General features: G+C 46.6%; 1 protein-coding gene across 3 annotated transcripts in view; it reads right to left on the bottom strand.

The window, feature by feature from the left end:
* The window catches only part of MXD4 (MAX dimerization protein 4), a 38324-nt gene extending 13993 nt beyond the window's left edge, over positions 1 to 24331 (bottom strand). The window contains exons 1-3 of one of the 3 annotated variants that reach the window (XM_041402682.1): positions 24193 to 24331; positions 23509 to 23677; positions 14171 to 14200 (exon numbers count right to left, since the gene is read on the bottom strand). In XM_041402682.1, coding sequence (XP_041258616.1) covers positions 14171 to 14200; positions 23509 to 23677; positions 24193 to 24256 — 263 coding nt within the window. In that variant the 5' untranslated portion in view covers positions 24257 to 24331. The remainder of the gene's footprint in view (positions 1 to 14170; positions 14201 to 23508; positions 23678 to 24192) is intronic. The other 2 variants (XM_041402683.1, XM_041402684.1) reach the window with 2 other exon arrangements.
* Between the last annotated feature and the right edge of the window lie 882 nt (positions 24332 to 25213).

Below are 25213 nucleotides of genomic sequence, written 5' to 3'. Positions count from 1 at the left end.
CTCAAGTAGACTTGCCTCACTCCTCTTTAAGCTAACACTTTTATTAAAGTGTCAGGAATTACATATTTACAGCTCTACAAGACTTTGTAAGCTACCAAAGATGACTGTACTAATTAAAACACATTTGTTTACAAAGGCATTTAAAGAGATTATTTATAAGCTTCCAGCTTACGAAATCACAGAAATTCAATCAGATAAATGGTTCTAAAGAAACCTATTTATTAATGATTCAGACAGTATTTAGCATATCTCCAGCAAAATAGTAAACATAATGGAAGATAACGACCCTCCACTGCAATAAAAAATCCTGTTTCTTTCAGATTTATTTCACTCAGAAACACTTTTAATACTTTCTCCTCTACAAAGGATACCTCAAACACTTCTATTTTTCTGAAGGATGCTCTAGCTCACACTTGAGCTGCACAATCTATTTCGACTACACAACAAATATGCTTTAGTGAAAAGGAAAGAAAACCTCTTAGTATTAAAGCACTGTACCATAGCAAGGCACCCAGTGTGCAGATTGCTCCGAGATGTGTGAAAAGCTTGCTCACAGCTGAGTGCCTTGGAGTGAAACCCAGAAAACGCAGTCTTGCTCTTACAGCAAACCTCTTGGCTTTTTATTATCCAAGGAGAGATAAACCAAACACCAGGAAGCTGAGGGTCTTTTTCATGTTAAAAACAAATGCTGAAGTTTGCCCACTGGTGAAGATTCATCCAAGGCATTTTTTGTTTGGGTCTAACACCTCACAGGGCCTCTGCAACTAAATTCAGCAGTAAAGTCCACATGGAAACTAACAGGGACGAAGAGCAGCAAATGCCTAATTGCAGTGATTGTTAGTGAATTAAATGCAACAGCCCTGCAACCACCCTCTTTATTTACTGTGGTATTAACTGGGAATTTCATCCTCAATATGCATTTCCAGCATGCTGAATACTTGTGTGCATCTGCTCTGCTGAACTGAAAGCAGCCACCCTGGAAGTGTCCAAACATGGGATAACAACTGCTGCAAGTGCCCCTTGCCATCACAAGCTTTCAGAGTCAGTGCTGCTCTGGACTTATCTGCAAGTTTTCACATTAATACTGCTCAGCAATGTCTGGTGCTGTTCCTAATACTAAGGAAACAGAAGAAAACCTCTGCTGCCTGTTAACACAGCCTATGATTTCCATGTTTTGCGCATTTTATCACTCTGAAAAATATTTTGGTTCTTTTACACTATATCTAAATGCACACTACAGCAGTTACAGTGCATTTTATTTACTTTCCCTAGTGCCACTTCAGCCCACGAGCTGAGTCTAGACTCCACTTGACCTTTACCTTCTCACCTTCCAAAAGATACCACTTGATTTAGAACATATGTATGGAACCAGAACTTAACTCCTGCATCTTTCAGTACACATAGGTTAATGGAAGCATCTACAGTGCCACAAATGCATGCATTTTTGGCCAGTTAAGTCTCTTGGCAGCAGTGCACAGAAAGCTAGCTGGGATGCAAACTGGGAACAGGTAGTAGCTGGTCTGTAAGAGGGAAACTGCTGACTCCTAAAAGCTGGCAGACCTTGCTGCCCATGTTGCCTCCTTTTTCTCTCCCACCATTACCCATCCCTTCAGCAGCTCCTTGCTGAATGCAGTGACAGTTGCCTGTCCTAAGTTACAAGCACTGGGCTACATCAACATCTCCCCATCTCTCAAAATTTCCACAAGGACACTTTGATGCACTTTATGCTCTGGTTCCCACCAGAAGGTGAGCTGTGGTTACCCATGTGCTGCCATAAGCCAGGGACATCAGCTGAAATGAGCATATGACAGCAGCTCCCAAGGCTTGCTTTGGGCTGGAATGACCCTGCAAAGCAACGTGGACAACAGCAGCACCAGAGCCTCAGCAGCTGGTGCCTGCCATGCTGCCCACGTGCTGTCCCTTCAGGAACCCACCCGGCAGCAGAACCAGACAGACTGATGGGTGTCCCAGAGTCACATCTGACTTGAGCCACCAGAAGAAACAAAAGCCCTGTGGCACAGTGCCTGTTGCTGCACTGCTCCCCAACCTTCTCCCACTCGAGCTCTCCTGCCTGCAAAGTGAGCAGGAGCTGTCAGAAGCGTGCGAGGTGTGACAGAGATGTGTCACACGACGGTGCACGCGCACCCACGTCCCTGCAGCGCCCGCAGAGCTGCGCAGGAGGGGCTCGGAGGAGCATTGGGCAAGGCAGGGCACAGGCAGGGCCACCTCTGCAAGGACTCCAGTGCAGAGGGAGCACCAGCAGCTCTGACTGGTACCTGTTTGACCCACTGGAGAACCAGAGCTTTAGCCTCTGCAGCACTAAGAGCTGCAGGACCATCATCTGACCACTCTCATCTCCTCTCCTTGGTTTTTTCTAGACTCTTCCCTGCAGGCAGGCTTTTCCTCACAGCTTCAGCCATCCCACTGTCTTAAGCTGCTCTTATTTGAAGAGCAGCCATGAAAGGTTTAAAAGCCCTTCATTGTTCTTGGATCTCGGCAATAACTAACAGCAACACACAGAAATCTGAGATGTACTTCATGGGAAATGTCAACAGGAATTTACAAGCTATACAGGGATTCTCAAAAGCATCACAAGCAAAAGTAATGGCAGCTGGATATCATTTGTCTTTCCTGGATGGTATCCATCATAAATTTACATGTATGAGATTCTACATCCTTTGACCATAGGCAATAAATCTCTGACCTTGCAAGAATCTGAGGCAACAGAAATCAAACATTATGCAAACAGCTGAAACCCATTGCAGTATATTTTTGCCCTTGTATGGATTTCTTTTCTTCTGCAAAGAGGGGAAAAAAAGGAGATACCAACCTATATTCTAGCACTTCAGTCTTTAGGTTGTGCTTATCTATAAAGAAGAGTTTTCTGTATTTTAAACGTTCAAAGTCAATGTCAGACAAATAGGAGCAATTATTAGAGCTATAGAAAAGGAATTTCTTTTCCAGGTGTCTTCTATTTTTAGCCCTGTTATTTACTGATTGTCTTTAGCATTTACCTCTCTAACACTTTTAAGCAATAGTGAGGGAGGTGTCACCTGGTACCACGAGCTCAGCATCACACAGTACCTACCTAAACCAGGCAGAAGAACAATAGTGCCTTACAGAGAAGTACATGAATGATGGAAATACCATTGCACATACTGAAAACAGTCCAAAAAAACTAGTCAGCCATGCTTTTAATAAACTTATTTAATACTTTGTTGAGCCAGCCACCCATTTGTTTTGCACATTAAAATGTGTACATTGCAGTTTAGTAGTCCTCCTAAATTAGACCTCTCAAACCCATCTGTCTTACTGGCACTCAAGTTTCTTAGATTACACTGCAGGGAGACTCAAGTTTGTCTGCTACCTCAGAATAGTGTCAGACCCAATTAGATAAGGAAAAGTGCTGCCACGAGATCATGCCATTACAGGATCAAGCAGTTGTAATTCCCACTTGACGTGACATGGAGGCTCACACGTACTCACACACGCTGCCCATGGAACCCAGCAGTGGGTTAAGATGTGCAGCAGTACAACTTTGGCTTTTGCTGGTAGTGGAGCACCACAAAGCAAATTTTCACAGCACATCCAAAGCCATGGTGTGAGTCTGCAGACCTGCAACACGTGTGTTGGCTTTCGCCACCTCTCACAGTACTCTTGTAAGGAGTTTGTCAAGGACTGCAGAGAGGGTTAAAGAAAATGACATTCATTTAAACAAGGAAAAGCTGTGTAACAACGACAGGTTTGCACTGGGTTTACACACAGAGGGGAACAGGATGATAGTGGTAATTTTTCACCAATTAACCATCCACCACCAGGTGGCTGGAGAGGATGCAGTCTGTCTCCCCCAGAAGTGGCTCCTGGGAGCTGCATGTCCCTCTCACATGGGGCTTCAGGAGCAAGGTGCAGCTCAGCTCTGTGCACATGAGCTACACGTTTATCGACCGACAACACCCCAGAGCAAGTCACTGCTTACAAATCAGCTCATGGCTTGAAACCGGCTTTAATTATCAGACTGTTTCCCCACATCAAAATGCTAAGCAAGAACATTGTGTCTCAGGACAGCTGCCAACAGGAAGGATCTTAAAAAAAAGTGTGGGGGAGACTACAATGCTTAAATAAGCCTAGAGAAGTTGAGCTGCAGCACAGCACTAAGCCAAGAGAGCACACTACTGGGCCTAGTGAGCTTTTTCTGCCTAATTTTAAACCTCCCTATAGACCTAGTTATTTTGTACATATGTCAAATGAGGGGAGAAATGTGTTCAAGATTTATTTTTTTTTAATACCACTTTATGATGCCAAATTAAAGGAGAGGCAAGTCAAGTTGAATTATTTTAGCTAAATTAAAAACATGCATTGCTGTCACACACTGAGCACGAGGCCTACGGATAGCAGACAGCCAGGATTAAGCAGCCTTTTCCTGCATCAACTTAAATGAGTGTGAAGCATTAATATTTGCAATACTGGATACCTGTGACTGTGGCTTTATTGTCTACTGTACCTTGAGATCCAAATACCAAGTATCCAGTTTAAGTAGCCTGACAAATGCTGTAGGGACTCCACACTCCCACATGCACAAGGCAGCGAAAGAAAGACAGCAATTTACACCACAGTTTTAAAACCTCATCAGAGTTAAGGCAACTCTGTCTCCAGTTCAGCATCTAAACAATTACTTGCTCCTTCACAGTGGTAGGAAGTTTTAAGCTCTGATCAGGAAACTATCAGAAAGAGATATTTAGTGTTATGTGTTACTTTCATTTTTGCTTCTGCTATTACTTCCTCGGCACATGCACCTACCAAAGCCTCGTGGCCATCTTAGAGGGAGCAGCTAATGATGGCAGCTTGAGCATGCACAAATGAATTGACTTTATTGGGGAAGGAAATGGTGGGTGTTGCTTTTACCAACAAGTGCAGATACTTGAGATGTGTTCCAGTGAGACAGCTGAGGTGCCCTGGGACAACAGCAGGGTGCCTGCTCCAGCCAGCTGAAGGCTGGTTCAGACCCCAAGTGAGAACAACAAAGGAAGAGAAGAAAAGAAATCACACTGAAGTAATTAAGAATACATGTCCCCAAATGTCTTGCTGTATGTCTCCAACTCCCTCCTTTAAACCTTGTAATTAGAGGTGAATGGAAGACAGTGAGGTGTATGTATAAACAAATTTAGGGGCAGGATTAAATGCACTGACTGTAATTAAAGATGGTCATTTCCAAGGCTGCAATGGGTACTTTTACTTTCAGGTGAATTAAAAGCTGAATAACACCTATTTCTGCCACCATCCCTCCCATCCCCTCCCCAAACAAAAAAAGAAAAAATCTGGCATCAAGGGACAGTGGAGACTTGCAGATATCTGACAGTCCTGCCTCCAAGTTTAGATATAGCTTGCCACAACACCAGCAGTGCCTCGTTTATAATTTAGTTTCCAACCTACTTCCCTTTCCATTGAACAGTACAAAACTAGTTGTGTCTGAGCCAGATAAGGTGCAGTTGAGCAGAATCTGAAAATGATCCATCTGGGGATGATAAGGTATGGAACATCTTTCAAAACTCTCCCCCCGCTCTCTCCTTCTTTCTTCCCTGCAAAACTCAACTCATATTTTTTAAGTGCAGTGTCCTGAGGTTATCTGGCAATGGAAGGAAGTGCCAGAAGTTGGGACTCACTTGCCATGTGAGTATGTAAAGTCAGGCAGTGGGAACCAAGACACCCAACAGTCTATTTAAAACACCTCTTAGCACCTACACCCAATAACTGCTTCTAGCAAACATACACAACAAGCTCCCAAATTTCCCTAGCAGAAATTATTTGCTCCACCCATGTTGTTCATTGCAGCAGTCAACACAACAGCACTTACCAATCGGGATTAAGTCAGCTTTCTTGGGGAATTACAGGGTTTGCTACCTTTATGTTTTGTAAATACCAGCTAATGTGCTATGTAAGACACTAAGACACAGAGTGTCTGTGCAGCTGGTATTTGCAAACACTGATGGTATTCCTAACTTCAATAGGAGCTGCTGAGTCCTGGCAGCAATTACATGCCAGGCAGGCCCCTTATTTAGCACCTTGTATCTTCATTTAGTTACCCAAATTGAACCATCAAGGAAAGAAAAGCAGATAAATCTGTTAGGCATCAATCCCAGGGAGGCAGCTGGGAGGAGAGGACTCACCACTACTCCAGCCTTTTACAGGCGTTTTACCACCTTCAGATGTAGTCTTTGACTGTTACACAAATCTGCTTTGTTGCAATAAGGTAGAACCCAATAAAGGCTTTCTTCATGTAGGGCATGTAGCCTGCAACCAGAGTTATTAGTTTTTCAAGGTAGAAGCATTGCAACATGACCTCATGTACATACAGCCAAGCCCACACCTCTGCCGTGTCGGCTGTGCCAATCTCCGCGTGCTACAAAATTAGTCACACTAATTTGTGTAGAAAAAGGCTTGTGCAACATAAACTAGCATTAAACAATAATATTAGCCAGTTGACATCCTCTGACAAGTCCTGTCACTCTGCTCTAACCTAGAAGGATGTGTACATAGCTCAGCATATGTATTTCCATCTCGAAAGACAGCACTCTATCAAAGTCCCAAAACAACTCTCTGCTTCCCAACACAGGGAGGGGTAGGTAGAAGGAATATCTTATCCATTCTTGTGGACTGCACAGTTCTTTAGGACAAGAGGAGTCTGTTTTTAACTGGATCCCATGCACAAGGAAGGGGATGGGTGGAAGTTGGTTTTGGTTTTGTTTTTCCGAAGAAGGCCCAAATTAAACTTCTGTGAAGGAACAGCATTATGCTTTTTCACATTTATGATTTGCTGTCTAAATGCTCATGCTCAGCACAGTTTCTGGAACCTTTTCTGCATCCTCTGCAGCTGCCCAGATGCGATGCAGGTTTCAGCCTGCAGGCAGACACAGCTCCTACTGAAATTCCCTGGACACGAGGCAGAGTTGGGCCCACAGTCTGCCAGTGTACCAAGGGGAAAAAACACAGATTAAAAACTACTTGACCTGCAAAGGAATTCTATGCAGTAAATCTAAGCACAAGTGTCTGCTGACAGAGACCACGAGGGAAAAGGAGCATGAGCTACACCAGGGAAGTACACACCGTTCCATTCAGAAAGAGACATTTTCAATTTGGGACCAGGCCATGGTATATCCAATACCCAAGTGGGGTAGTCACTCCAGGGAAAGGAGTGCTAAAAATAGAGCTACAGATGCCAATACAGCATGGAGGCAGGGACAACTCACAGAGCACACCCACCTCCTCCAGCTGAGGTTGATTCCTTTTTGTCTACTCCAAGCAGGGACACAGGGACGGGAGTGCTCGTGACATACTTGGGAGAAAGTAAGCCAGCCTCCTGCAGATCTGGTGTGAATCCTGAGAGCAGAGCCAACCTTGCCTTAAGGAGCTGGAGCTGCACTGCTGACTTTCAGGCACATTGCTGCTTCTTCAAACCACAGCAGGTACCACTTCTGTACATTGGTCTGTGGGCTTCCACAGACCTGACTGGCTGGGATTCAGCCAAGGATTCCCATTGCATTATGTAAGACCCATTTCAGAGGCCAGCTTCTTAAAGTCCATTAGCTGCCTAAATACCTTTAAAAAAACAAAAATCAAATTCCAGCTCACTTGTCCAAATGTAGCTAAGCAAGCTTAAAAAAACCCTCTTTTTCAAAATACCTAATTCAACTTACTTTTTTCTCCTCCAGTTGGGAGAGCAGTCACCATCAGGCCTCTCCTCCCCTGTATGCAGGGAGTCAGCACCTACCTGTCCTGAAAGTACCAGAAAGTCTGGCCCATCCATCTCTACTTTATACAAGTCCTGCCCACTCTCTCTGCCATGCTGGACGAGAACAAGCCAGGTCAATTAGCAGATGCTGAAAACATAAACCACCTTCTGCATAGCCCATTAGAGGCTGACACACAATGGACTTATGTTTGAAGAGAGGGATGAACAAATTCAAGTGAAAAAAAATGCATACACTTGGTTTCTCACCCATCTGCTCCCTGCTGGCTGCTTGGCTGGCCAGGAAGCACAGAGCTTTCTGGAGCCCAGACCCAGGACTCCACTCATGCTCCACAGTCCAAAGCTGACTTCAGCAGGAAAAAGGACATAATAATTGAGTCCAACTGCATTTTAGTCCCATCTTTCGTTGCAAAAATAGCAGCTTTGTCCAAAGCATGAGTATGTGTACATCTCTGATACCTGTAATATAACTTCCTGAGCAGAATAATTTTCAAGCTTTGTCTGCTTAATACACTCCCCCTTTCCAAACCAGCAGGGTAGGTAGGAAGACACTTTTGTTGGGAGTGCATCATCAGGTGAGCTGCTCTGTGCACTGAAAAGACAACAGTTCAGTGCATAAGTATCCACAGCAGCTATTGCAGCAGGTACTGCAGGACAAGCCAAAGGTCCAGACACTTGCTGAATGCCCAGAGATGGGGCAACAGTGAGGAAAGAACAGCATTTAAGTACAAAGCTTTAAACCTCCCAACTTCTTTAATTCCACAGATCTGTCAGACTCAGAAGCATGGATGACTTGAGCAAAAGCACAGTATTAAATCTCAGTTCTGCAAGTCCAGTTCTTTATAGACTTTGCTAAACAAGCTCTGCAAAAAAAAAAAAAATTACAGAGATTTTTAATGCCTGGAAGAGGGGCTGTAAGCTGAGATTCAGCCTTGCACTCGCTGAGGCAATACCAGTCACCTGCTCACTACAGCTGGAACCTTCAGAGAAGCTGGGGAGGGGAAGCAGATTCCAAACCAGGGGAGCTTTCAGCTCACAAAAGTCAAATCACACTCCTAAGACACCACCTTGCTTAAGGAGTGCAAATGTATGTTTATTGCAATTCACTGGGATTGTAATAAACCACTTCACAAGCAGATGGTGTAAAAAAAGTTATTTTCTTGACAAGAAAACCAGAAGAAAGACCTAGTACAGAGGTTAGATTCTGCTAGCAAGACAACATGGTTCCCATCACTAACACAGCAGCCACATTATCTGAATGGTTTATGTACAGTTTGGACAGATCCTAGAAATGGCAGCAATTTTTATAGACCCATTATAACAATGAGATCTTTCCCAGGTCAGCAAGACCCATCCAGCACAGCACTTTCCAGGAAACAGCAGCCAAAACTGGATGCTTAGGAAAAACATTAAACTGACAGAGAAGTGAACTGTAACTGCTCTGTACTGTAAATTAACACTGTAAATTCACACTGTCACTCAAAGAAGCCATCCCACCCTCTGCCCGTGACACATCAGGGTGTGCCTGTGACAGTGAGCTGGCTCAGGAAGGTGACCTGGCCGAAGGAGGAAGCTTCTCCCCTCCTGCTGTGGTGGCAGGAAGCAGGACCCAGGAGCACCAGTGTGCAGCCAGGGCCGGGTTAAATTCCTGATGGAAGCAGAGCAGTGAGACACTGGGTGACCCTTCCCTGGAAGGACTTTACCTCCAGCACCAGTTCAGGGGTTTCCTCAGTCAGCGGTGGCACCATTGCCGTGATGGATCAATGCAGTTACAGCTTTATGCTGCACAGCACTGCTAACCACAATGGCAATTTGTGATTCTGAAAAGGCAGCCCATAATAAAAATAAACATTAAGCATTGTTTTGGTATGCTATTATTTCAATGACCTTTCAGTTCTGTTTCAAAACTTCTAAGTGTATCACAAACTGGCAATTACATGCTTTTCATTAACCCTACAGTTTACTAACATGAAGAGCCACAGAGAAGATTTCAGGACATCCATCTAGGCATTCTCTCAGCTTATATAAACTTCAAACACCAAGCAACTCTGGTGGGTGAAACTGATGTACCAATGAATGGAAGTGTGCTCTTGAATGTGCAATTCCTCCATGAGAAAACCACGTATCAGGACCTAACTTCAGAGGCACCTGCTCTGTTTTCTGTATCAGCTAATGTTGTACATAATAATGCTCCCACCAAAACATATATATTGCTCAAAGCAATATATATTTATATATATCAAATATAATACAATATAATGATATATCAAAGTCTGTGTTGATATATCAAAATCTCTGTAGAGATACCCATTCATGCACATGATGACGCAATATAGAAACTTTGTTCTGGCAAGATTTTAGTTTAAGGACTGCACAAAACTTGCATGAGTATTACCTTCTGTGCACAAGGGAACACTTTCAGCCTCCCCCAGTCAGCACCCTACACAACAACATATTAAGCTCCTTTGGGAAGAAAGAAAGGTTTGGGGTTTTTTTCATCTTTAAGGTTTTGCAAATCACTGTGTCTCATGTATTCCCTGTTCTCTTCTTGTACTTCTGCAAGTCCGGGGCTGTCTCACTCAGCTGATCCAGGCCAACTCTGCAGCAGTCTCAGCTTGAACAGCAATGCCTGGTTTTTACCTCCATCTGGCTCAGCTCACCAGCTTTTGTCATATCCAAGCCTAAGGACCTGGGACCCAGATCAAGCCACACCAGGGTCACACAGCACTTCTTCAGCTCATATGGTGCCAGTCTGGGGACAGCAGCACGTGGCTTGCTGAGTTTGAGGTACACCTATTCATTTCCTCACTAATTCTCACTAAAGCTGTTCTTTAAAATCATCAAGTTCCACGAGCTGTTTCCAAAGACTTTCCCAGGGAAAGGGCGAGACCTTGAACCCCTCCTGCAGCAGAGCTCCTCATGGCCAGGCAGGACTGAATGGCACCAAAGAAGTTCTGATGGGCTGATCCCAGTATCCTCTGTCAGGGCTCCATGTGCTTTGACAGGAGGTGTCTTCCTTGCACAGCCCTGCACAAGCTGGTGAGAAGACCACAGGTGACAGCCAAGGGCAGGTTCTTCTGCCTTCACAGAGCAGTGTGGAGATCTCAGCACAATCTTCAGGAGGATACACCTTGGCTTTTACCTTCTAATGGAGAACTAGTATAAATTGATGCAAATAAATGAGATTATGCTGTGTCTTCTAAAGAAGCATACGTCTCTCATGAATTCTTGGGTGTTTTTTTACACTATGGAAGCTGAATTCCTCTATACAGCTGTCAGGTCGATTTAAAAATTTCCTTGCAAAAAGTCATGATTACTAATTTACTTACTATTTATATTGCTCTGTGAAAGCCTACAGACCTCATGGTCTGGCTGGAAACAACAAAAAATACCTACATCAATATACACATTTGTCATTAGGAACTAGTTACATCCAAGTGTCACTCTGACTAATCTGTCTGCAATTATTAAAATATCTTCTAGGATCTCAGCTGTCCCTAGGATAGAAGATTTCTTGCCTTCCTGCTTTTTATTTAGGGGATTTCCTGTTTCATGGCTCCAAGATGCACACTTTAAATGCACAGGACCAAACAAGACTGCCATTAGAGGGATAAGTCCTTACAGTTTCCCTGTAACAAACCCACACTAAAGTTCTGAGCAGGGTATTCTAGGGAGACTTAAAGCAGAGAAAAAGGAATTTCATGTATGAATCGCTGAGATACACTTTACCATAAATGTAATCTGAATTCTATCATATAATGAATTTTTTTTTTTCTTGGAATTACATTTCTGCTTTTGCCTTCCTCTGAGCACCTTCTCAAAAGCACACAGAAAAGAGACCCAGCAGCACAGAACACAAAATAAACTTCCTCTGAGCACCTTCTCAAAAGCACACAGAAAAGAGACCCAGCAGTACAGAACACGTGGTAGTGCCAAATGGCCAAGGCAGCACACACAGAGGTCAACCACTGCTCTTCCCACCGACATCAAATCCGGAGATAAAACCTCTGATGTGCAACAGCAGTGCAGAACCCAAAACTGCACCACGTACGTGAATGGCTACCGTGGCTTTCCAGTTACCAGAATCTCTGGCCACCCTGACGCAGGACACGGGGCTGTGTAAATGAGGAAGCCATTTCCCTGCCCTCAGACACCACGTGAGGGACTGGGCACGGAGGAGGACACGCAGCCATTCCTCTCCTCCTCCTCGACAGGCTCCTGTGAGATAAGCGGGTGAGCCTTGCCAGAGCAGCATCATGGCAGTGCTGAGTCAAAGCGCTGGCCCTGGAAAGGGGACACCTCCAAAATCAACATCCAGTGCTTCCCAGCTGGCAGGGCAGGGCTGGGGAAGGCAGGCTCTGCTGCAGGGACCAGCTGCTACAGGGACACAGCACTGTGTGAATCTTCCATTAAACCGTGCAAGACACTTCATAGATCTTAATGTAATTTTAGTTAAACATAGTGAGAAACACTATGATCGGTATTATCTGCTCATACACCCACAGTGCTGGAGGAGGGGGTTGTTAAAAAGAAGAAAATAGAAATTGCAGGAGTCCTTCACACCAATACATCAGGCAGCTAGAACTGTACACACCTCATCTGCTTTTGTGAACACCCATTTGCACATACGAGGATCTTGCACTAATTTGCAGGTTCTCACCAGGAATAATAAAAATCTGGCTTCAAGTATAGTTTAACTGCAGGAGGCACAGCAAGCAGCAGCAGTTAGAAACATTAGTTGTATAATCACAAGACATACTGTGCAGTTTACCTATTTTGACCTTGAGATGGCAAAGGAAGAAAAGGTAGCAAGGCAGGTACTATATGGTCCATCTACTACAAAGATACAACACAGAAGTGAAAGTGAGATCAGTGACTGAACAATTAATAGATTCTCCTTCTGGCCCTGCATCTGCTGCAAATGCTGCTGTGCCTCATTTACTGTGCTGCTTAAACACGTTAAGGCAGAGCAAAAGGAAGAAGAGGAAAATAACTGAAAGAAAAAGAAAAGGAATATGCAGATGAAAGTAATTTCTTAATGATGAAGGCAGGAGTAGAGGAAGAAATTGAACAGAATGAGAAAGAATCATAATTGGGGCCCATTTTTTTTTCTTTTCTTTTAAGAAAGTGTGACCGAAGGACAGAATTTTACATGCAGTTATTTTCCTGAAGACTCTGTCAGCAGAACTTCTGCCCTGCCGATGTCCCTGCCTTAGCCCGTGCTCTGCACTGGCCAGGCCTGTGTTTGTGAGCTTGAGCCTTCCCCGGTTCCTCTCATCTCTAGGATGACCACGTGGCTATTAGGCAGAGCTTTAGTTTACTCAGATTACAATTAAACTACAGGAAAGCATGTAAGCATGCAAGGGAAGTGATGGTCTAGCTGCTACATAACTGCAGCCACAGAACAACACACAAAAAACCCCCCACGAGTATCTTCTTGTGCCATCAACCACGTTCCACGTATTTAGGAGCACGCAAACAGCTTTAAATCGTATCCACACACACCCCCCTCACTTTCTCTGGATGCGTGAAAACCGAAAGGCCGCAAGCCGCACAAAGAAAGAACAAAAGCCACCCGAGCGGGCGTTTATCCCGCTGCCTGCAGGGTGAGCCAAAGGCAGCGGCCCCGCAGCGAGGGCGCCACAGCCCGCACGGCCTGCGCTCCCTCAGAGCAGCGCCCGGAGCCCGCCTGCAGCCCGGGGACCGGCCGCACACACTGACACGGCACAGCACCCGCTGAACACCGCCTCCAGAACGGGGAAAATAAATACACACACACACCGAACGCTGCCCGCAGCACGGGCACAGCAGAGCTCCGCGCCAGGCGCGGCTGCAGGCTCCAAGCCTGTCCTGGCTAAGCCCGGCTTTTCCCGGCGCTGCACCGCGGAGCAGGCTGGGCTCAGGAGGTGCCCGCTGCTGTTCCCAGCTCTCACTCGGCTCTCCGGACAGGACACGCACCCGCAAGGAAAGAGGCGGAGGGAAAATCGGATCTCTAGGTACTTATATGCAGAATGAAAATTAACTGCACTTTAGGCATACTTTAAAAGAAACGTGAAATAACCCTGTGTGACACATTGTTCCCGAAAATCATTCACCTTAATCACAAAAATACTTAGTACTTACAGCATTTAACAGCTCTAGCTGCAAACAGATTTTTTGTTAGTAACAATTCGGTTAACCAGTTAAAGCATTAATCAGTCCGAAGCTAACTATTAGGGATGTTTCCAAAAGAGCATACCAAACAACGGAGGAAAAAAAGCCACATAATACTGTAACTATTAGATTTTAGTTGATAAAAAAGCCAAAACCAGCTTAATAAATTATTCAGTGAGAATCGAAACAATTTCAACAAAATGTTCTTCAATAAACACAGTAATTCATAGGTCAGCCATACATCTTTTAATTAGCTTTTTTTCCAAGACTTACCTATGTTTTTCTAGTTCGTTGTGTGATGACCTATTAAAAAGAGAAAAGAAATATTAGAGAAAGGATAAATAAACCAAGATTTATAATATTTAAAAGCAAATACCTGCATAAATTGCAAAAGAGTTCTCTAAAATACGTATTTAACATGGATTATGAAACAGCTTTTCTTTTAAATTGGTTCACTTTTAGATTCTTCAGGGTATCAACTTAATTTCCATGAGTAAACTGTAGGTTTGGGGGGAATTATAATATATTTGCATTTATTAGTGTTCTATACATTCGGAGACAGAAATGAACATTAAAAACTGAGCAGGTTAGTAATAACAACAGCCCACAAGATTTTTATCAGTGAAGAAAAATTACAAGGGGGCAGAAAGTGTTTGAAGATCGAAATGGTAACAGGTAAGAGCAAAAAGCACCCAAAAAGCCAGTTTTCAAAGCCCATGGAAAAGCAGAAAGAAAAATCAGCAGCTAATCACTGCTGTTGTTGTTGACATCTTGATCGCAACAAAAGAGGAATCCTCTTAATTCTTCTCAGTCTACAAAGAGAAAATAAAACCCAAAAAAATCATAGCCCCTGTACTGACCACAGCAGCATGTTATCCTTTTCCTATCTACTTGGATTAAAGATTTTTTTTCTTTTCCAACTGATGCCTCGGTTTCTTTGCCATTAGAAGGCAGCCCTAAATTCTTGGGAGGATATTTTTTAAACTGATTCAGCTAAAAATATTCATTTTATTTATTTACACAGCTCAGATTAAAAACATTCCTAAAATGAAGTTACTGTTGCCTCTTCAGAACGAGCAATTTTCCGTACTTTCAGTTTTGTCCCACTGAAAACATGCCCAGCACGTCAGGATCAAAAGATGCAGAGGCGGTGGCAGCTTTTAGGGCTGGCAGATTATGTCAGAGCAGCTCTGCTGGAGCCTGCTGCAACCCCAGCCTGCAGCTGGGCACGGGGTGCAGCGAGGTGTCTGTGCAGGGCAAGAGCACGGTCCCTCCAGGGAGCAGAGCCATCCCAGGGGGATTAGGGAGCCCTCCTGCACAAATGCTGCCCGGTGCTGAGCTGTCCTGCTCTCCCTGCACACACCGAGCTGCTGGATGCTGCTCCTGGGTGGGACCGATGGCAGAACATCACTCCGGCCATAGAGAGGGAAAAAGAAAGCAAAGCCCACACAAGAAACGTCCAGTGAACAAACCCACGAGCAACTGATCTCAGGCCAGGGCAGCTCCTGATCCTGCAAGGAGCCAAGTGAACTGCGACCGATGGCAGAACATCACTCCGGCCATAGAGAGGGAAAAAGAAAGCAAAGCTCACACAAAAAACGTCCAGTGAACAAACCCTCTGCAAGTAAAACTGAAATGCACACAAGGTTCAGCACTGATGCTAATCCACTCTCACCAGAAAGCATCTCAGTGTTGGTACCAACACATCCATTATGTCAACCATTACCTGGCATCTTTTTCTCAAAAGCCTATGAATTCTTTATGTATTTTTCTTGCACCAAGTGAGCCATGATCAAGTAATGTGTGTATTTCTACAATGCCATTTAAGTGCTCCTGACCAATGCAGCAACACTGCAAGAGTTAAACATTTTCTGTGCTACATTAATAGGGCAAGGTGGGCTTGGTCATTTGGCTATCTTAAGATTATTTTGTTTTTACATTCTACTCCTACTCTCTACACAGAGATCAGACTTTCTCCACAGTCATTTCTCCACACCAATGTTCACAAAAATTGACTAAGACCATGCTAAATCCGCCCGTGTTTATGCAAACACATGGAAAAAAGAAGTTCAGTGGGGAACCATTGTCCCCAAACACCCTCAACAGGCCTGTCAAAGGCACTGTTTGTAGGGAACTTTGCAACCAGAGAGGAAATACAGGCCAGCCTGGATTCATCCCTATGACAAGAACTCCTTGACATTTCTGGCAATTAGACACAAAGGTGAACAAATCACTCCCACTTGCCCATTCTGAGCTCCCAGCAGCTCTGGCGAGCACACGGGGACAGCACGGGAACCACTGGCCAAGAAATTCAGCCTGCACGGAGTATTCTGCTGGGCTGAGAGGATGCTGTGAGCAGCTGGCAGTCCTGCACACAGCACACCTATGGGGCACCTGTGGCACAGGGAGGATGACCCTGGCATTCTCCTGAGCTATGTCCTGCCAGGGCAGCTCTGGAGCACACAGCCGTGGGTGTGCCAGCTGCCAAACGCAGCAGCAGCGACCATGTGCCTCTTGGCAGAGCTCTGGGGGACACAAAAGCCTCAGCGACTCCTGCAGTGTGCAAACATGGGCACCAGCCACACATTTCTGGAGGTGTCAGGGGCCAACTAATGCCCCAAGTATCAGACTCTAGGCAGGAACCAAACCCAAGAGTCCATTTACCTGAGAATTTCTGCATCTACAGAGCAAGTTAAATAATACCCTGTTACAAAGCATGACAGGGATTTCTTTGTTGGGTTTGTTTTCAGAAGAGATGAACCTCTCTTGAAATACTAGTTTTTATTTCCTTCAATGTCTACAGCACAGTATATTGCAAGAATATCCATCTCCTGCTGTTTATGCAACCTAAAGTGAGGGAAAAAAATGTAAGAACTGGACTCCACACAACCCAGTACCCTGTTTCAAAATGGAGTCTTTTACTACTTTAGTAAAGATAAGATATATGTATATATGTATTCATAAGAGAGAGACAGATATATGACTGTGGTTTGCAGGCAAATGGTCTGTGGAGCCTTTCAAAAATGGCTTCAAGAGAAGAAAGACTTCTGGTGTTTAACTTAGGTTCACTCCACTGAGTTTGTATCTACAGAAAAAGCTTGGGGAAGTTGGGGGTAGCAGTGAGGGGGGAAAAAAGATAAAGGTTCAGATAAAAATAAAGGGAAAAAGCCAACAACAAATAAAATCTGCAAAATCACAGATTCACAAGAAAGGGATAACGACGCTGGTGCTTAGACTACACTTCTGATCTGAAACAGCTCTAATATCCCTTTAGCAAATGCCAAGCAGTTCACTGACTATAAATTTTATATGTGAAGAAATTGTCAAAAGAAGATTTGAAAGAACAAGGAGGAACCAAGCAAATGCAGCCACTGCTCTGCAAGATGCTGTGCTACTTCCCACAGCACACCCCCAGAGCCATCCCCATCCATCACCTTCCTTTCCTCAAACGAGAATTCTAGGTATTGGATTTCAGCTTTTGGTTGATTCAACAGTCAGCAGACACACCTAAGAAATTTGGACAGGTGCTAATTGAGATGGCAAGACTAACACAGGAAAGGCAAGGGCCCCTCCACAGCCACTGCTGCCAGTTTATGGGTGAGCCAGCAGGATCTGGTCACATGCAGGCTAGACTGAGATTTCACTGTATGCGGGACGCACGGCCTGTTTCAGTATTCAGACAGCTTCCCTACTCCTCCATCCATCCATCCATCCACCCACTTACCCCACCAGAGGGGCACCTGCTCAGCAGGAAGCCAGCAGCTCCTGGCAAAAGCAGGGATGTATGGCAATGTTGCCCTGTGCTAATGGGATCAGGTCTAGACCATGACTCACCAGTACACTTCCAGTTGCCAACACGCTTTAAAGCACTACAGGGAGCAAAGCAGGGCAGTTTACAGAGTGCTTGAAACAGTGGCAGCACCTTACCAGTGCCAGGGCTTTCTGGTGCAGGCAGGAGTGCCAGGCTGTGATACAGCCCATGTGCAGCATACAACTCCACCTCAGGTCATGCAGCCATGGGAACTACACTGCAAGCACTTCACCTTTTGTCCAGGCCAAAAAAGTAAGAACAAACAGAACAGGAAGCTTTACAAGGTGCTACACCTTAAGTGTCTGCACCCAGTTCCCACTCCCAGAAGTGCACGTGTGTAAAAGCACAAAGTTTACACCTGCAGTCTTGTGTGAATACGACTGCTGTGCAGCTTTTCATTGAAAGGATCCAAATTCACTTCCAGGAAATTCCCTGTCCACATACCTAACCTGCTGTGGAATGCACCTGAAAATACTACAGTTCACTCCACGAAGCACATGCGAACCTGAACATAAGCACACATTCTGCCTATTATTCATTGCTTCTGGTTGTTGGTTTTTTCCCATTTGTTTCAAACTGGACACATTGCTTACAGCCTGTCAAAGAAACAGCCTGTACCAAATTAATCCACTAAAAATTAATTTTGCATTCTCCTCATAGCAAAATTTAACCTGTTTTGCAGATTCAGCTGGGATCTGGGAACCAGGCACACTGGCACAGCCTTGATGCAGAGCTCTGGCTCTGGGATCACATTCAAGTTGGTGCTGCCACATGTTTGCAGTGGCCAGGTCTGAACGTGCTGCTAATACGGTGGCGATTTGTTTTCCTCAACTGCACAAGCAGTGCAGCTCCCAAACATTGCAGACCTACTGCAGTTCCTCAGGGGGACAGGTCCATGGGTAAAGTCTGTTGTACTGGGACTAAAATGCATTATTTTGAAAGCAAATGTGGCAATATCAATCGCTGTCCTAGCTTCAGGAAGGCAAACTGAGAAAGATCTATCGAATTCAGAAATCCAGGTGAAAATTCAGAGGAGCTGTGTTTGCACAGTCTGCTTTGCAGTGTTTTATTCTTGGCCTCTCACAAAAAAAAAAAAAAAAAAAAAAAAAAAAAAAAAAAAAAAAAAAAAAAAAAAATTAAGGAAAATAAAACAAAAATCAGGCCCCGATCCCTAAGCTGCTTAGTGTGGGCACAGAAAAACATCTGCAGAGAGCAAGGGGCTCGCTCTGCGGGCCACAGGTTCACCCTCACCATGAGCCAACATCAACAGAGGAATTTGGACATTAGGCTCTGTTTTTATTTGAAAATCCAAATGCTGCTTTCATCTTTTTCTGCATATAACCCTTTGCCAGAACACAGCACGAAGTACATGTCTATTTATATAACATATGAGCAAAAAATATTAATTAATTAATAGACACAGAAGATATATTTATAACCCGGCATTTATTTTGCTCCCTCTCCTTCAATAAACCAGCTCCTAAATTAACAGGCCAAACACACTGCATCACCGACATTCAATTCCTTTCTCTGAAAGTAAATTTAACTGTGACCTCAGTAGACTGGCATCTAACACTAAGATTTGGCTTTTCATTTTACCTTATTTCTGACCCTTTCACAGCGAAGCAGCTGCCTGAGCTCCCTGGTGTATGGGCAGACACACACCTCAAACCCACACACAGCTCAGGGTACCCAACACCTGGCCAGTGTCACTGCAGCCAGGGCAGAAGAAAGCCCAGTTATCTGCAGGATTGCATGTTCCTCTGTAAGAGTGCTTTGCCTTGTGAGCAAACGTCACCAAATTTCAGATTTGTGTCGCATTCCTCCTCGGCACATCGCACACGTGTCACCTGTCTGTTTCTTTGGAGCAAAAACCAAGCTTGACTTTTGAATATTTGCTATTAACATTTCCAAGGTACAACAGCAATAAATCCAGCTCTTTGTTTTATGTCTTTTTTAATTCTAAGTACACCTTAACAAGAATTATTACACTGCATGGCACTGCTTTAGGAACTACATACAGCCACTGCTCTGCGGTGACATTTATTATACTATAGTCAAGTACCTGATAAGTATTATTGTAACAAGATGTGACCTAGGTTTATCTCCCTGCAAAAGATAATATTGTGGCTTTCTCTAATCTCCTGTCCTCTTTGCAAAACAAGAATCCAGTTTCATTTGCCAGAGGATTTTGGTCAAAATTACTGGGGGGAAACAAGTCTGAATCTCAGCTGAGGACATGGTACGAACAGCAAACCAGAAAGAAAACAAAGCAGTTTGGTTTGTGTGACATGGGAAAGGGCACATCACAGGAAACTGAGAAGAAAACATGTAAGATCAAGACATTTTAATGTGCAAGTGAAACAGAAATGGCTAAAAGCTGTGTCTGATTGCTACCGAGATTATTGTTTATCAACAAACTGCTAACAACCACTTTCAATTTTGATTCAAAGCTAACAGTGAACAAAGCAAAACTGTTGAATTCCTACAGTGGACAGAAAGCTTATAGATTTTGGTTAATTAAATGTAATTCTGCTGGTATTTTTCCCTGCACGAATCGAAACCTGCCAAAATTACTTCTCACTCAATTGCAGTGAGAGGCCAGCAAGCTTTTAGCCCAGACCCCAGCATCCTGTCCGAAGGGCTGGCAGCCTCCTGCTCCTTCTCCTGCGGGTCTGGGCCTCGCCAGCCATCCACAAGGGATGGAGGTCTCATCCTGCATTTCTTATGTGAACATCACCAGCACCTCGGCAGAGCAAGGAGGATCCATCAGCGCCCTTGCTGAAGCCCAGGGCAGCTGGAACCCATCCCTGCCCTGGGCAGCACACCTGTGCCACACAGGGTATGCTCTTCCCCCCACAGGCAGGCACACGGGGGGAAACACAGAACAAAGAGGAGTACAGCATGCCAGGCTTCCTCACATCTGACAGTTTTTCTCCTCCTCCCCTCTTTTCTGATTTTCCAAGAATAAAGAGATGTTTTTTCATGCTTTTCTATATGTATTCCTCATAAGGCATGAAAAAAACACAATGTATGTACATATATACATGTCTCACTTTTTAATCTGATCAGATGCTGCAAGCAGCAGGATACAAAAATAGATAATGGAAACAACAATGCCCCTGCAGATCTGAAATGTGCAGTTAGCTGCTCCTTTCCTACTCCTCCAACCTTAAGTATGTATTTTTAATCCAGAAAAACAATGAAATAATAAGGCATGAATTTCAGACATGTATGCAATCCCCTGTATGCAATCAGATGCCTCCCTGCATCTAATGCTCCAAACCCAATGAGTCTGGAAAATGGTTGAAGTGGAACAATATGGACAAACACTTTGCTCGGTGGTTCACATCACCCAGGACCACTCCAGATCCTCTGAACTTTGGCCAGTCGTCTCCCTCTGTTAATCTCTGAGTCGCTTAGGAAGAATTAACCGTGTTTCCAAAAATCCACTCAAGTCTGGGGCTCGACCCCTACAGCCTCTAAGCTCCAAATAATAATAAAACAGTGATGCTGGTGTACATCATGTATTTTGCCCTGCATATTTAAACGTGGGGGTAATTTCTCCCCTGCAAACCTAAGCGTGCAGGCAAACGTGAGCAGCGATTGCTGGATATGGGTATAAAGCCTGTAAGGACAATGCAGAGGTACCCACGGGGCCCTGCTGCTGCCCCTCTGCCCCTGAAGGAGCAGGGAGGTGCATTAAAGCAATGTCCCTCTGCTTTCCACACTGGCCAGCAAGCGTGGTACCTGTGCTGAACCAAACCAGCCACTGTCCCGCAGTGTCCGCACTGGAAACCATTCCCTGACAAGCACTGTCCTGTCCTGTCACACGGATGACCCATCCCTCATCTCATCACTGCAGCTAGAAGAAAAGAAAGTGTGAGTAAATGTACACATTGCAGCGTGGCATTTTTCAAGGTTGCCACTGCTATGGAGTGAGAATCAGAACAACACGCTAAACAGATAAATAAATACAAATCTGCAGGCAGAAAAAAAAGCAGGAAGGCAACTGCAAGTGGATGCGTGTGCCTCAACTTCAATAACACTAGCAAATCTGTAACCAGAAATCTTTTAATTCTGCCGTATTTGATAGATTACAAATCCTCTCCTAAAAACTCCTGAAAGTAGCTTACAATTCAGACAAATAACTATTTTGCAGCGGATGACAAGAGCCCTAAGAACGGAAACGATGGAATAATAGCTCTGTAAGTAACACAGATTTCTTGAATGCAAGAGACACACAAGAAATCTGTAGAACTCAAGGAGCAATTTACAGCTGGAAAACTTATGAAATGTGTTTTGAATTTTTTAAAGGCAGTGAGCATACTTTATATGAAAATAATTAAAAATCTCAAGGAGCAAAGTGTCTCAGGACACAAGACACTCCTCCCACTCCTTATGACTTTCTCTTTTAAAATGAACTGTCTTCTCACGCTCCATGATGAGACAAAGAATTCAACTAAAACTACAACCAAAGCAGGAGTACTGCAATTAACAGCCCCCAAAATGGTTGCCTTGCTCGGAGCAGGGGCACGGGGACACAATTTGCTCCCTCAGTAATCCTGGAGACACACTGCTCGGCCGCAGCAGGCACCACCAGGGCGCTCAGCAGCCCGTGTTTTTGCCCAAGGAGGGAGTTCGTCAGCTTTTGATTTCGGTTTGCACCTCCGGTGCCCCACGAGCAGCTCCTGGCCGCCTGCCGGGCACCTCCCCAGCAGCGTCCGACCCGGCCGCGGGATGCCCGCTGGAGCAGCGAGAGCGGGCCCGCCGAGACTCCCTGCTCCTTTGGAAAACAAGTCACGTGCAAAGCAAGTTCATTTTAGGCTATTCTACAGGAGCCACCATCCAGCATGACCGTGCAGAGAGCATCGCTGCCCCGGGACGAAGCAGGCCCAGCAGGGCACGGTCCTCGGTCCTGTGCGGAGCAGCCCTGGAAGAGCAGAGCAGAGCAGAGCAGAGCAGGCAGAGCCCAGGGCCGGGCTCGCTCCTGGGCAGGGGCCGGCAGCGTCCCCGTAAGACAGCCGGCCTGCCGCACGTACACAGCCGCTGCCCGAGCGGCAAACAAAGCTGCGGAGCCTGCGCACAGCCGCGCTCGGCTCGTGCCATCGCAGCGCAGGTAGCGGCTGCGGGGCAGCCACGGAACCGCGGCGGCCGAGCGACACGCGGGACAAACACCCGGCGACCCGCAGCCCGGCCCATCCGTGCGGCGGCCGGGCGGAAGGGCTGGCGAGCCGGCGCTGCAGCACAGCCCGCGGGCAGGTCAGGCTCGCTCCGGCACCTTGTCACCCCGCAGCTCTCCGGCGGAGAGGCCGGAGGGCGGGCGGAGTGTCCCCCCCGCCGCCCCGCACACGCTCCCGCCCCGGAGCCCAGCGCCGCCGCAAGCGGAGGCTGCATCTGCTCGGGCTGCCATGGGGGAGGCGGCCGGCTCGCTGCCTGTGGTTTATAAATGAATGCCGGGGGGGAAATTAGGTGCCATGCAAAGAGAAATCTGGGTGGCGATTATGGTGCTTAGGTCTGCAGCAAAAGCCGCTGTCGGCGAGCGCGGAGCAGAAGGAGCGATGAGGGCGGATGGGTCTGAAGTGCAGTGAGTACTAAGGAGATGGTGTACGCGTGGCAGTGTTTATATGAGAGATCAAAACAGAGCCAAGCCCATCCAGGGGAAAAATGGCGACTACCGGGATGGGGAAAACTGAGACACTGGATTAGTTATTATTTTTCATAAATGTATGCACTGCACATAAGCTAGACACATTGGAAAAGCTGACGATTCATTCTGAAAAAGCGGTGCGTCTATTACCTGTTATTCTGGGATTTTCTGGCCATGGTGCCTGCCTTTGTTTTCTTTCTGGAATAGTCACTATCGAAGGGTAACACTGATGCATAGCCATGTTCTGCTTCTAGGGACAAAGTCAGCATTAGTGGCAATATATTTTTTCCATGCAATTTTTTCCTCCTTTGCAGGAACGCTAGGGTAAAGAACAGAATTTTTTCCGGTTGATTTGTTGGGATTTTATTCTGGCATCTCTTAAAGAAGCGAGACAAAAAAACCATAACTCGGTAAACCAAAGGGGAAAAAAAACAACCCCGAAGTGTCGAAATTAGGAGGATTATTGGAGTGCACATTAAAAACGAGGCGGATCATGCAAACCCTTGTCACGCTGCGCTGGGGGAGGGGAGCTGCCATACAATCACCGACTGCCACACACGGAGCGGCGAGAGGGATCCTGCCACACGCACCGTCCCCATCCAGGGCGGCACAAACAACCCCCTTCTGCTTTGCTTGGGGGGTTATATATAAAAAAAAGGCCAAGATCCGAGCAGCGATGCTCCCCCAGCGCGGTGCCGCTGGCGCAGCCCGGGTCCCCCCCGGGCAGGTGCGGGCTCGGGGCCGCTGCCCCGGCCCGGCCGCCGCACAACAAAGGCCGAGAGCGGCTGGGAGCGCCTGCGGGTGCCTGACCGACTGCCCGCCTGCGCCCTGTACCTCGGTCTCTTCGCTCCAAGTACTCGGCCGCTTCCAGGAGGATTAACAGGGAGTTCAATTCCATGGCTGCCCGTCCCGAGCCCCCCGCGCCGAGTTCACGCGCGGGGACTCCCGAGCCCCCGGTTTTAAGGCACCTCGCTCAACCTACATTTGACACACAGCGGACGGGCAGCCCGCGCAGCCAATGGCGAGCGGCGCACGGGCGCAGGGCGGGACGTAAGGATGCGGCCGGACCAATCGGCGGCCAGAGTCCCCCCCCCGTCGGGGCAGGGGATGTTGACAGATCCCCGCCGCCCGCGCTCATTGGCTACCCCTGTAGTAACAATTTAGAAGCCGAAGCTTAGCAACAGCACGTGGTGGCCCGGCCCCCTCGCTCGCTCATTGGCTACTTCCTTGCATGTTAAGAAGGCCGAAGCCGCCCATTGGTGCGCGGGGCATCATGCAAATGAGGTCGGAGAAGGGGCGGGAGGCGCGTGCCGCGCGGCGGGAGGCGGGGAGAGGGGCGCGAGCAGCCAATGGGCGGGAGGGGGCGTGGCGTTGCCGTGAGGAAGAGGTAGGCGGAGGGCGGGGCCGCAGGAGGCTCCGCCCCCTCACACGTGCGGGTGGGACGCGCCGGGCGGGCACGGGGCAAGCGTGAGGGAAAACGGGAAAAAGGGAAGAGGGAACAGGGTGACGTGAGGCGGCGGAGCCCGCCAGGGACAGTGTGGCAGGGAATGGACGGGAACGAAAAGGACCATACAAACGGGACGCCGGAGCGGCTGTGCGAATGTGCCCGGCACGCGCATCCGTGGCCCCTTGCGGTGCTGAGGCGAGAGAGGGAGGCGGCGGCGCTGTGAAAACACGCCCAGGGACGCAGGAGAGTTACTGAACTCCGCGCAATGGCCTAACCTGCTGCAAAAGAGAAACAGTGGGAAGCCCTCGGAAGCGCAGCCAGGGTTCCTGCCAGCCCGGCAGCCCTTGCCAGCTGCCTTTCGTCACCGGGACACACGGAAGCCGTGTGCCGGCATAGCCCGGCTCCCGG

Source organism: Onychostruthus taczanowskii, unplaced genomic scaffold, assembly GCF_017590055.1.
Source record: "Onychostruthus taczanowskii isolate IOZ18803 unplaced genomic scaffold, ASM1759005v1 scaffold2, whole genome shotgun sequence".
Lineage (NCBI taxonomy): Eukaryota > Metazoa > Chordata > Aves > Passeriformes > Passeridae > Onychostruthus > Onychostruthus taczanowskii.
The sequence above is the reverse complement of the archived record's forward strand: the minus strand, read 5'-3'. Positions and strand labels throughout refer to the sequence as shown.